General features: G+C 35.3%; 2 protein-coding genes across 3 annotated transcripts; both read right to left on the bottom strand.

Annotated features, from left to right (window-relative positions):
- Positions 1-46: 46 nt before the first annotated feature.
- Positions 47-5,307, bottom strand: LOC140061286 (photoreceptor outer segment membrane glycoprotein 2-like). Its single transcript, XM_072107795.1, has 5 exons — positions 5,131-5,307; positions 4,674-4,979; positions 4,348-4,487; positions 2,988-3,222; positions 47-2,696 (listed from the first exon to the last, which is right to left on the bottom strand). Exons 1-5 carry the CDS (start codon positions 5,305-5,307, stop codon positions 1,845-1,847), a joined length of 1,710 nt encoding a protein of 569 aa, XP_071963896.1. The 3' UTR covers positions 47-1,844.
- A 2,495-nt stretch (positions 5,308-7,802) lies between these two features.
- LOC140060079 (UPF0764 protein C16orf89-like) lies at positions 7,803-13,367 on the bottom strand. 2 transcript variants are annotated; one of them, XM_072106146.1, is made up of 7 exons: positions 13,124-13,367; positions 12,576-12,830; positions 11,838-12,004; positions 11,233-11,395; positions 10,505-10,748; positions 10,089-10,168; positions 7,803-9,861 (listed from the first exon to the last, which is right to left on the bottom strand). In XM_072106146.1, exons 1-7 carry the CDS (start codon positions 13,317-13,319, stop codon positions 9,509-9,511), a joined length of 1,458 nt encoding a protein of 485 aa, XP_071962247.1. In that variant the 5' UTR covers positions 13,320-13,367; the 3' UTR covers positions 7,803-9,508. The 2 variants fall into 2 exon arrangements, with proteins under 2 accessions (XP_071962247.1, XP_071962248.1); XM_072106147.1 differs by having other exon boundaries at positions 11,838-12,001.
- Between the last annotated feature and the right edge of the window lie 524 nt (positions 13,368-13,891).

Here is a 13,891-nt window from a genome sequence, read left to right as displayed (position 1 = left end):
GAATATTGCCAAGATTATTTTGTATTATATATGATAAATAAATTAATATATTATATTCACCAAAAGTGTTTTTGCTACAAATCTATGAAATTTCGCAATGACCTAGTACTTATGACGTCATATGGAGTTACTATTTCCATACGTTTGTTTTATTCGGTACAACCAACATACCAAGGATTACCCATAAAGCTAAAAAAAGGTTTATTTCCAATGGTAGGCCTACTATTATACGTTGAGTTTAGTTTGGTAATTTTGTCGATTTTGTATACTTTTTTTTGGATTACGGTCATCGCGAAAATGAACTCAAATCGATTATTTGGACAAATTCGGACCTAATGTGTAATTTACATGAGTCTTAGGTCGTAGAAAATCGAAAACGAAGTAGAAATATTGATTCCTCGTGTGAATCGGCGAATTGGAATTTGGTATAAAGTGTTGAATTTGTTTTGTTTTTGTTTGTTTTGTTTTTATTGAGTTGACTTCGAATTCGGCAAACTGGATCGATGGGCACCGACTTGGGTGAGTATAATTGTAGTGTCTCACGCTATTATAAAAACAAACAAACAATATCATCATAAAACTCGGCTTCTTTCTATGATGGTAACCCAGTTTGTTCGGCGCCACAACAACCAGCTACCGAATTCCTATTTGTAAAAAAAAAAATCCCGCATGCCGGTAGCTGGATAGAACATCGTGAGATTAAAAAAAATTGGTGTATAAAACTCTGTCTACACTATCAAACAAGTGTGATGTGCCCAAATATGGTAGTAATATGACAAAAAACGATTTTTTTGTTACATAAAGTTTTATAATGTACACTATAAAAAGTAGTCGGAAAATTGATTTTTTTTTATTGAAATATATATTTATACTGGGTAACCTCTTCAGTCAAAGACTGGTCTCCCAGAGGGCCCAGTTGGTGATCAGTGGCTGTGATGTACCAATACACCGGGGTAACCCCCTACTCGTCTCGAAAGATGTACTAGGTTCTTTAAAGTGCACACGAGCTAGTTGTGTACACTGGACCTACGGTTTATAGTCCTTATCCGAGAAGACTCGTTCTACCACCAGAACCATGGAGTGAGTGAGCCTCGAACCCCTGCCGATGTAATTACGGTTCCACTGTCTTAACCGCTCGACCACTCACTCACAAAATGTGATATGCCCAAATATTGTAGTGATATGACGTCATCATGTCCATACACGTTTGTTGTCAATAATGTAGACAGATCTTAAATCTATAACCCGTTAACACTCATTCCGGATTCAGTACAAAACGTACGGGTGTGATCGAAAAGTTTTCTCCGGCAAACGGCGGGCAGAATCCCAGCTCAGTGTAAACGTATCTTTAGTAGAGTTAAATAAAATTTATTTGTTGAGGTTGTTGACTCAACGTATTCATTTGCAACTTGGGTTTCCATCATAAATGGAGTAAAAACAACTGAGCATTCCATTTAGGCTTAGGCACACTATTGTAGGCTTATGCGACTGCATCACCTCTATTCAAATTCTATGCAAATTACACATAGCATATGTATGTTAATTTGTCTGCTTGCTGGTCGTAAACAATACAAGCTCGACACTCCATGGATAGTAGAATGGGAATTATATAAACTGATTCTAAAATGTATTTCAAGAAGAAAATAGTACATTCTGACGATGAACTAAAATATTTGTATTCGTAATGGAAATTATCTTATCGAAACTCGACAAATTTCTAGCCAATGGCTCAGCCCTATGGATATACCTGAAAGAATGTGGATTTCATCGAGAGACCATCGAGTATCGAGGAACCAAATAAGATCAAGTAAGTAGGCCTAATGCATATTTTTGTTTAGTTTTACTCAAAAGGTTTCGTTAATGTAATATACGCCTGGTTCAAATTCGTCATCGCTTGTAAAGCAACTACTACTCGACGTTGTCCACGAGAGGTAACCGCAATTATTGTGTCGGTTTTTGTTCATTTTTTTACCTTTACCCATTTTCTTACCAGGCATTTTTCCCTTTCCTTTACCACCAACCTTCTTTGACCCTGTTTTACCAGGAGAGGGTTTTTTCATTGACTTATTTTTTGTACTAGACATTGGAGACTTCTTTTTTGTGGACACGGGGGACTTTTTTGTAGACGACGGTGACTTATTTTTCTTTGACCCTGAATGTTGATCTTTCTTCGATGGTGAGGACTTGTTTGTTTTCGAAGACGGTGACTTGTTTTTGGAACTGTCCGTTTTGTTTTTCTTCGGAGACGATGGTTCGTTTTTCTTCGTCTTCTGCGACTCCTTCTGCTTTTTTGATGATTTATCTGTTTTGTTATCAGTCCCATCTTTTTTTGACTTATGTTTATCTTGCTGGGGCATGTCGCCACCAAGCAATGGTAAATTCTCATATATAGGGTCAAATCCTCCGCCTCCGCCTCCTCCTCCGCCAACGATATCACCGACGATACCGCCAACACCACCACCGAAGTCGTCATCATCAGATGAAAATTGATCACTAGTAAAATCGTCGCTATTCGACGAGTCTTGCTGCTGTTGATGTTGGGCTTGTAGAAGTGCCGCGTCGTCTCCGGTTGTATCGTCGTTTTTACCAGCATCTTTGTCGAACAGAAAACCCCACGCGTCTGCTTTCGGATTGCCCGTCTTGCTAGCATTGGCTATTGATGTTTGTAAATACCGCAAACAGATGACATTTATAAACTATAAAATAATTAATTACAGTAGTATTTTAAAATGTTACGAATATTATAATACACTAGGCCTAACAAAAAGGGTCAGTTACTACGTTATCGACAGAATTAACCTTTTGATTGAAACTGGATTTGGCTAATTTAAAATTGTAAGATGTTAAAGTAAAAGCAATGATTTAAATGTAATAGTCAACTGTAAGAGACTAAAGAATATGCATAGTTATATTGAGACTTAATTTGCTTAGGTAAACATCTGGGGGTTTGCTGTGTCCTAACTCAGTCGTAGGCCTACGTTCCTTACCTGCAGTCCAAAAACAGCCAATCCCACTGTTCCGATATTCTTCAATTTTATGCTGAAATAGTCAATCAATTTATCTCTACAACCTACTGGATATATTGTAATATCTGCGGGAAATCGGTAATTGAAGTGCAAGTCACTTTTCGTCACGTGATGATGTATACATGCGCGTGTCGTCTTCGCTACGCAGCAGCTAAATGGCACGTCATCATTTAGGTAGTATCCCGTTGTCATTTTGCTATTCAATTTGACAGAAAAGTAGAAACCAACAGATTAGGCGATATCACGATATTCAAATGGTATTGTTTGCTAACTGTGAATTTAGCATGAAAAGTTTTCCAAACTCCAGAAAACAGTAATTTACAGAAGTTAGGCCATGCACCAGTCTTGACAAACTAGTTCGCAAAAGTTAGGGCATGCACCAGTCTCGACAAACTAGTTTGCAGATGTAAGGGCATGCACCAGTCTTGACAAACTAGTTTGCAAAAAGTTACGGCATGCACCAGCCTCGACAAACTAGTTTGCAGATGTAAGGGCATGCACCAGTCTTGACAAAATAGTTCGCAAAGGTTAGGGCATGTACCAGTCTTGACAAACTAGTTCGCTAAATTTAGGGCATGCACCAGCCTCGACAAACTAGTTTGCAGATATAAGGGCATGTACCAGTCTTGACAAACTAGTTTGCAGAAGTTAGGGCGTGCACCAGTCTCGACAAACTAGTTTGCAGATGTAAGGGCATGTACCAGTTTTGACAAACTAGTTCGCCAAAGTTAGGGCATGCACCAGTCTCGACAAACTAGTTTGCAGAAGTTAGGGCATGCACCAGTCTTGACAAACTAGTTCGCAGAAGTTAGGGCATGCACCAGTCTTGACAAACTAGTTCGCCAGAGTTAGGGCATGCACCAGTCTCGACAAACTAGTTTGCAGAAGTTAGGGCATGTACCAGTCTCGACAAACTAGTTTGCAAGAGACCATGTACAAGTCTTGAAATACTAGCTTGTTGAAATTTGGCGATGCACCAGCCTTGACAACCTAGTTTCCATAAATTAGGCCATGTACCAGTCTTGACAAACTGGTTTGCAGAATTTAGGCCATGTACCAGCCCTGACAAACTAGGTTGCAGAAATTAGGCCATGTACCAGTCTTGACAAACTGGTTTTCAGAAGTTAGGCGATGTACCAGTCTTGACAAACTAGTTTGCAAGATACCATGTGCCATTCTTGACAGACTAGCTTGTTGAGGTTTGGGAACAACATGACAGTCACGAAAGTTGGATAGCATTATTAAGTTAAAGTTTGCACTTGAATTTAAGGAGTAAGTAAAGTTAAAACTTGTATTAGTCACCACCGGTGCTGATCTTTACCTTTGTATCTCCTTGTCATCTATATCTAAAAACTGCGTACTAATCCATTGCATATTAAACCAATCTTCATATCCATTATTTCCACAACATTCAAACTCCATTTGTAATCCATCGATTTCATATTTGAAAGTGATGTTGTCCTAAAACGTAAACACATTAATCAACATACATGCGTTACTAATCCTGGAGTTTCGGTTCAATCATTAGTGGTAAATTTGCATCTGCGTATTAGTAATTACTATCAGTGGATCGTCATTATCCTTATCGATACATTGACAATCAAAATAGCCTATTATATTAATTTTTCAATTAATTCTAGGCCTTACCTTGTATTTTATCATACCGTTCCACAATCCATCGTTAATCGAGTGCGAGAGTTTGGCCCGATGTGAGAAACACATACACCCGGCTGTCAACAGGCAAACATCAAGTACAAACAATATTATCACCAAAGGAAATAGCAACATTTCGTATCTGTGCAGTCGCCGATGATCTGAGATATCTTGACAAATCTTACCGCACACCAGGTCAAGTAGTACAACGAGTGAACCGACGATTATTAAAACTTTGGGAAGCATGGAGCTGTCGTATCCTTCCATTAGATTTATCTGTTGTGGTAACAATAGTATGTGATATTACGTTGTAATGAAATGGGCCTAACCCTAGGCATAATTGAATGAAATTAAATAAAAGCGAGGAAAAAGCGTACTTTACGAACGTGTCATGCACTGATTTTGTCAAATGCTCAGGGCACCTTAGGAAAATAGCCTAAAATCTATTTTAATTAAATAGGCCTAGCCTTATAATTAGACTTACCTTTGCTTGAACGTGCAAGCTAATAAATGTACCGAGAGAAACTAAAACAATACCACATATGACACAAGCCCACGATACAAACTGAAGAATTGTTGCGAGTTTTTGACGTCGATCCACACTAAAATATATAGCTGCAAAGGCCATTTTAACAAGTATTTATTAATGTTTCATAAAAATAAATGAAATTATTTTGGCCTAGCCGCGCCTAGGCCTATGATTATCGAGCATCGTGTGTGCTACTTCATTTGAATTTAGCGCGTACATTTAGAACGCGTTTTATTAAAGCGCGTGCGATTACATGCACAATTTCTTGATATACAGTATAATGAAATGTCATGTGAAATTTCTACAATAATGATATTAAACCGCTGGCCTCTTAATTTCTTTTTATAAAACCTTTACATGATTACAAAGAAGAAAAACGTATTGATTTTTAAAGTAGCCGTTTAATATTATCGAAATATTGGACTATATTATATCATACGAAAAATTATGGTATTATGGAAATTGTTATAAAATAGACTACATTTTCTCATACATAATTACAATAGACTTTTAATAATTATATTTATTTAAAATGTTTTCGGTGGTGTATTCATCAGTATAACATATAGCATAACCTATACTATACAATTTACAGTATTGCACAATCATATATTTAACATTGTACGGTATCGTCTGACTGGGGTTAGAACTATCTTCTTCGTATTTAATTGCGGATAAAATGATTGGCAAAAAGTGTATTTTCCTCCTTTCATCAACCACAAGAAAATGGATGGAAATGGACTACCTTTCAAAGTTGTCCCGAAAAATATCCCTTTATCCGATTAATTTTGTTGGCCAAGCAACTATAGGCCTAAATGCAATTCTACAGCATAAATTTGTGTTGGAACTTATTTCTATAACTAGAATCATATAAATATTATTTGTATTAATACAAAACATGATCTTTTGCCAAGTTAATAAATCTCGTAATCGTCATGGTCTTTTTGCTATAATTGGTAAAAAGTTCTTTTGTGAAAACACACTTTTACTAGGCCTATTCTTATGGCCTAAATTATTTGATGTTTTACTCCTAATCATTGGAAACCGTATACTGCCGTTTGGAACCATCTCTGGCATACGAGTAGTTGAATTTCTTTTAGAACTCAATAAAGGCATTCCTGAGGTATTTGTACGCCTAGCGAATGCTTGCTTATTTGGTAATGTTCTTTCTCTTATAACTCCAAGGCCCGTAGCTTCCATTACTCTGTTCTCTTCTGCTACCTTATCTATGGCGGCATCAGCTGGTTCACAATTTGTGATGGCAACTCCGTTAGCTAACATAAGTTTATGATGTTTTTTATTCTTCTTGTTTTTGTCATTTGCTCCCGTTACATTTCCTAAAAAGCTACGTAATTCTAAGATATCCAATCTATGTTTTCTCATCAAGTTAGTGTACGAACGATTTAGTTGGCAAACTTTGTGTTTTAACTCTGTTTGTTGCGTCACTTTGTTGCAATTCACAAGAACTTCGGCCTCCTTCGACGATTTCTTGTTCCGTTGACGTAATTGTTGTCTATACGGTAACATCCATGAATCGTCTGCCATTTTTATAAAGTAACAAGAAACGCAGACTACAATAACTCTGTGTAGCCGCTCTTTTTTGAGCCGAAAATGTGGCTATAAAAAATGACAATGCACTTGTATTTATAAATGTGTGTAGCCATAGTCTCTTCTCCACTTCCATGCTGTTATTTAAACCATGTTATTGCTTTGACGGCGACTTAATGTCGGTTTTTCGGACGAATATTTATTTTCTAAGTAGGCCTACAACAAGCAACACCTCAGTAATGGTTAATCATTGCAGCCCCTATTTCCAAAGGGGTAATAAATACTAAATAATTCAACAAACTTCAACCTTGATTTAAAGCTATTGTTTTGCTTGTAAGTATAGTGTAATTGCTTGTTTTCTCTTTACACATAATGAGTATAATGTATGTATACGTACGTCTTCATTTTAAACTAAAGTTATTGTAAAATTTAGTTGTTTAAAGACACAGGTCGATAAGAAGTACAACTAATACAGTGGAAAATCGATAGACAAAAAAACAATAGGTGTCTTTGAAAGGGCATTTAATGTGTCGCTTCACCTATAACCAAGCAACGGATAAAGATCGATAGGTTGTTACGTAGGCCTACAACACGAAGGAAGTTGGACGATATAGATAATTTCTGAGATGTGGATGAAAAAACGTCTAAACGATGTTGCTGGCTATTAGGCCTTTTAGCTTTGAAAGCGTGCAGTTAGATATGAAATACTGTATAAAACTGAGATTACAATATATTGTAATAGTTGTCTCATTAATATACACACGCAATATATGACAATGGTTTTTAGATCATAAATTCTGACCATTTTTTTGTCCGCCGCGATATCCAGGATGGTCTTCACTGTGTTCTTTTTCCTATACACATTATTTATTACACGGCTGCGATGGTCTATTATTCAAGCAGAATCATAACCCGTCGCCGGCGATCATCAAGTGATGGATTCCGGGATGGATTTTGCTCTCGTTTGTTGTGAAATGTGCGTTTCTACGATTTTACAGAGACACCCATTGACAACTTGTAATAACATAAAACATTTTTATTGCCTTTCTACGTAAAACAATTAAAATAACAATTTATTATAAACATCCAAATATAATAATCGGTGATCAAATCAATATGTACATACTCAATTTGTTTAAAAAAATTATCTCATTTCATTTATGTGACATCATGTCCTGGGACCCCAAAAGCAACAGAGTCACCATAACATGACATCATGTCCTGGGACCCCAAAAGCAACAGAGTCACCATAACATGAAATGTCTGGGGCCCCATTCTTTCTGAGCATAACTGTCGTGATAGTCCTATACGTAAATGACATTAACATACTTCGAATGCAGAATAAAAGGCCTCTTTGTTAATCTAGTCAAGGTTGACTAGGTTAAAAAGTTACTATATAGTAACGTTTTGGGCGGACATTATAAGCAAGTAGCAGATATTTTGGCATTTATCTATAATGACACAGCTACAGCACACACTTATGTATGTACTGTATACGTCTGCATTTACTAAGAATGCAGAATAAAAGACCTCTTTGTTAAACTAGTCAACTATAGGTTGACTAGGTTTAGAATACAGAATAAAAGGCCTCTGTTAACCTAGTCAACTATAGGTTAACTAGGTTAAAAAGTTACTATATATAGTAACGTTTTGGGCGGACATGATAAGCAAGCAGCAGATAGTTTGGCATTTATCTATAATGGCACAGCTACAGCACACACTTTCTATATATATTTATTTCTTAGCAGTAACTAGTCTGGGTTCCAGATGGAGGTTTGTCTTAATATTAGTAAAAAGATAAATATTTTGGCACATATGGCGTTTCATACGTATACTAGTTGATTTTGGATAAATAAAAACAAATAAATTTAAAAAAAAGACAATGACTTGGGGCAAGTCTAGGCAGTAACCATTGTGGACATTTCTATGTCAATGGATACTGTAAAATAACTACAGTGGTATTGTACAGAGTTTTGTAGAATCTGTCCTTTCTGAGTTTTTGGGTTTTGGTGTCTTTATTTCAACTGATTGTCAATTACAACTGTATTAAATACATACAGTTTACAACATGGTCCACTTAATGAGTTGAAAGACAATAGGTTTTGGATTCACACACTGTCAGGTTATTGTTTTCTCTCAACCAATCAAATTATACAATATACCTTGATCAAGAAATGGTATTTATAAATGAAAGAACTGGCATGTTATGGCTGTTCTAATTCTAAATTAAACTTGAAAATCAGTTTTAACAAACTATTTGGACCAATAGTGTTGAATTGTTTAGAAACAGTAAGTAGTATTATTAAGTATTTATTTATTTATCAAAAATTTGCCAAATAGCCCAAGTAGTATTATTAGTTAGTATGATCCTAGTTTATCCTTGCCATTTGATTGGTTAATTACTGTTACACATGCTGTTCAATATTTGCGATATGTAATGGTACTATTGCACATTTAGCTTTTTGTAAACTTTGTGCACAACACAAGGCTGTGACTGATTTGCTTTAAAATACCAACCGGTATTAAAATGTGCGCCAACTGTTTTACTAAGCGGCCAAAATCTGAGCACTGCACTTAAATTAATAAAAGTTGACTTTACTGTAGAACAGCAGCACATGTTTAGTATTTGCTGAATAGTGAGAATATTTCATGAGTTGAAAAGTTTACTATTCTGCATTCAATCTTTCAAGTCATGCAATATTCGCACCATTCAACTCTTAAACAATCGTTATTTGTATACTATCGTCTCTCTTCAGAAACGCCTCTTTATCCAAGTTCTAATATTCCCCCTTCTCATATTTTTCACAAAGCATATCATCAAACAGACGCAGATGAAAATCATGATCATACCCTGCACGGATACTTTGTCAATTATGGATACAGATCGATCTTTGTCATGGGAAACTTGATCTAACGTAATGTCTTTAAAGTGATCAATGTTTTCTAGATTATTTGCGTGCACGCGAATAACTCTTCCTTCTAGATCTACTCCGATATTTCCATCCCTTGACAAAAATTCCATGTATTTATCCACCGACAAGAAGTAACGGAAAAACATGGTAAGGCAAGCGGCTGCTATTCCCGACATGTGAGATAAACAACCACCTGTAAATTTAAATATTTATGAGTTATGAATATTTTAAATGTAAACTTATGTATATGTTGAATATGCAATAGCCAATATGACGTTCTGTAATTCTTGCCCATTTTCAGGCCATCTCTATCAATGTAAAAGGTAAAAGCAAATTCATTATTAGGTAACATCTAGTATAGGATGGGCAAATAATATTTTTCTTGAATGCATATCAGTAGGCCTAATTTTAGAAATTTACCTGTATTTGGTAGAACTATTTCTTTCAATAATTTTCTTCCTGTGAATTTTGAAGTAATTTCAGCTGGTTTAACCCCTCTTCTGTAAAAAAAATCATAATCATGGAGTAGCTACTATATTTTTCTACTTTAAAACTAGAAACTTAGGGTGTCCATCTTATTCTAAAATGAAGGTTGTTCGTTTATATTTAGAAACCTAGGATATGCATTCTTATTAAGACTATCAATCTGAATAAGCATCGCTAGAAATTACTAGCAGAGTTCTCAACTTGATATAATTAACATCAGTAGTCCTAATAAAAATTGAAGAAGTTTGTTACGTATCACAGCCATTCTGTTTTTGAGCAGTTGTGTTTTCACTTGGTGCTTCATGAAAGTCTGACCTGTTCTGTAGTATTTGTGAACTCTGTACACTTACCTAATATCTCCATTGTCAAATTCTTGTACAATAATATCCTGATGTTCATTTTGAATGCTCTGTTCTTTATTGTCACCTCCAAACATCTCGCGTTGCACATGCTCATCCTTATCACTGTCTTCTTCATCTTCTTCACTTTCATCATTTATCTTATAGCAACCGCTTTCAGATTGCCATGATAAAACTAGCTGTAGCCATTTTGGGTTCAGAAACTGATAAAATCCTGCATGGCCACATATGGCAACTGAAATATACATACATAATGGTAATATGAAAAGGAAACAGAAGGTAGCACTATTAAGTGGCTAATCACAATCGTACCATCTATCCATTAAAGCCAACGACACCCACACAAGCTCCAGTCAACAGTATAATCTGTAGCCACCCAAGCCCAAGCCAACAACATAAGCTGCAGCCAAACAATTGAAGGTGCAACCACCCAAGCCAACCACATAAGCTGCAGCCTAACAACCAAAGGTGCAACCACCAACCAACCACACAAGCTGCAGCCACACACCATTGCAGACATCCACCACTCACCCACCCAAGCCAACCACATAAGCTGCAGCCACACAACCCAAGGCACAGCCACCCACCCAAGCTGCAGCCACACAACCCAAGGCACAGCTAAACACCTTTTTATTTATTTTACTCCTGTGTTTTATGTAATAACTCTTTCCTACAAACACTCCCAAAAACCCTTGTGTCAAACTATGCGAATATCTTACTTTGTTCCATGAATAAATCTTTGTCATCGTCCGGAAATGTATCCATTTCTGCTAGTTGCTTAGCTTCGTGGTATATTAATGTACATATTCTTTCATAAAGCCTATCAATACTATATAACCCAACTTCTGCTGCTTTATCTGCTATTTTATACATACAGTTGGCCTGTAAACAAATGTAATCACACTCTAATTTCAATTCAACTTTTATTTCACACAATTGTCCATATGGTATAATACATTACAAAGAAAACAAAAAAGATGAAGGAGAGAGGACCAAAACTTTTATCTATTGGTATATAATGCCTATCTTCATTTGTAGTACATGTTCTCAACAGCTATGCACCCAAAAGCTTTAATATTATGTATGGATTGAAATAACACTGCAAAATGCACTATGCATATTACCTTTTTGCTTATTTGTTTGTATCTCCATTGAGATCCAGCCACTGATACCCTCAGTCATTTGCCTTTGGATTTATATATTTTTCCCGGAGAAATCTTATATAGAAGAATTTTACAGAGTGGCTTTCTATTTGATATTTATATGTTTATTAAATTCTTTACATTTTATAGTCATCATATAATGAGAACTGAACAGAAATTACCTTTTCCGCAATCAGTAAAAACAGGGCTTGGTGAGTAGTAGTGTAGCCTGACGTATCTGGCATTGTTAGGAAGTGCCAACACTCATTAGTGAAAGTACAAGGTTCAAACATTTCTGATCCAAGGAGATTTGATACACATTTATCACTTAGATCTTCTGTAAAATCTGCTGGCAATTCAAATTATTTAATACTTGAAAATGATTACCCATTATTAGTTAACAAATTAATTCACAGGTGTGCAGATCAATTTCTGAATGGCTAAGCCTAGAGTTTTGTGTTTCAAAATGTAAGATTGTTCTGAGTTAAATTATGAAGAATTTTTTATATAAAATATAAGACAAAAATTGTAATAAAATTCATGTTCTTTTAAATTTAAAGATGTATTGTCTCCAAAAACATGAGAAAAAGTAATTTTAAATAAGCCTTTTGTAATTTTAATAAAGTTAATCACTTCTGCACAAAAAATATGTTTTTATTTATAAAAAGACAAAACAACCAGTTAAATAAAACCAAAAACCGATTCCAATTTGACTAGTTTTTGTTTTTTTCAGGTAAATATATATATTTTTTAAATCCAATTTTTGGTCAAATTAATTAACTATTATGGAACGGCGATGGCATACAGTATTCAACAAAAAAGTTTGAAAAAAATATTTTCTAAGGGGGACAACATAGGGTTTAAAATGATCCTTCATATCCAATATAAGTGCTGCAATGATGTTACTGTATGATACCTACCATCAATGCCTCTTTCCTTTTTTGGTGAAAAACCAGGCTGAATTTCTCTAAACATATACTTGATTTGAAATGGTGTATCGATCACACGTAGAAACGATTTTGTATAAGCTGGATCTCGGCCCAACGTGTATCCCAGAGCCTTTCTGTTGATGAGGCCAGTCTTCTTTCGTAAATTGTTGAGGGAGTTTATAATTGTATTATGTACGTGTGGTAGATTTCCTTCTGCGTATGAATCTTGTACCGATGCAAGCTGACCTTTAATAGTAAAAAAAAAATGTATGTTTATAAAATCTAGGCAAACTGTATGTACTCCTCTCTTTCTGCTGGGATTAATTAAATTTGTCCAAAACTCTTGTCTTTTTTAGTTAGTAATTTTGCTGTTAGTGCCTATCACTTTTTTCAGTTATTTATTTGACACAAGCGGTCTATTAGTAGAACTGTTAAAAGAATATCATTGTTCATGCGCATGTTAACATGTTAGCTAGGCCCAGACAAGGCGTAATTGAGGTTGCCCTGGCAGGCAGCCAAGCTGCAGCGAGGCGCTCTACCTTCAACCATCCTGAGGCTAAAAATACAGTCTACGTTTATCATCCGATGCTGATCGTCAAGGAAGTATAAAAGCCGTGTTAGAGCACCATTAACATCTTGAATACCAGCAGAATTTTCTGCAGCATTGAGTTTTGTCAAGAAAGATAAAATAATCGCCGTAAAATGAAGTAAAAAATACCACGACATCTTTATCATGATGCGTCGTGCTGCTCGCTCTGATCGGCCATCAAACTATCGTGAAATCATTGAAGCGAAACCATCATCAAAACAAGGTCAAGTGTGTCATGTTTTTGAAGCACCCATGCGTAACGATCAAAACAAAAGTTTCTTGACTGCCTGCATATCGCGGGACAATATACTCAGCATTTATTTTGCTACTTCTGAATATATACTACTAGTTGTATAATAATTCCAAAAATAATGATGATATTTCATTACTGTATAAATAGTTCGATGCCCAAAAAAAATTTGTAAGAACTCTTAATAAAATTTCACGTGGCTGCATTTAAAATACAAAAGAAAAAAAATTATTAAAAAGATAAAATACAGTGTAAAAATAAATATGCAACGATATTTATATATACGCGAACCTACTGCAATTATAATATTTATTATTATAAATTAATATTTAAATATTAATTAAAATTTTCGCTTCATTTCATTATCTTGATTCAATTAATTGAGTAGGCATTTTTGTATAATATGACATATAATAATGATATTACTCAGATGGGTTGCATAAATACAATTTTAAAAGGACGTTTTAG

This window comes from Antedon mediterranea, chromosome 10 (genome assembly GCF_964355755.1).
Source record: "Antedon mediterranea chromosome 10, ecAntMedi1.1, whole genome shotgun sequence".
NCBI lineage: Eukaryota > Metazoa > Echinodermata > Crinoidea > Comatulida > Antedonidae > Antedon > Antedon mediterranea.
Note: the sequence above shows the minus strand (reverse complement) of the source record. Positions and strands in the feature narration are given on the sequence as shown.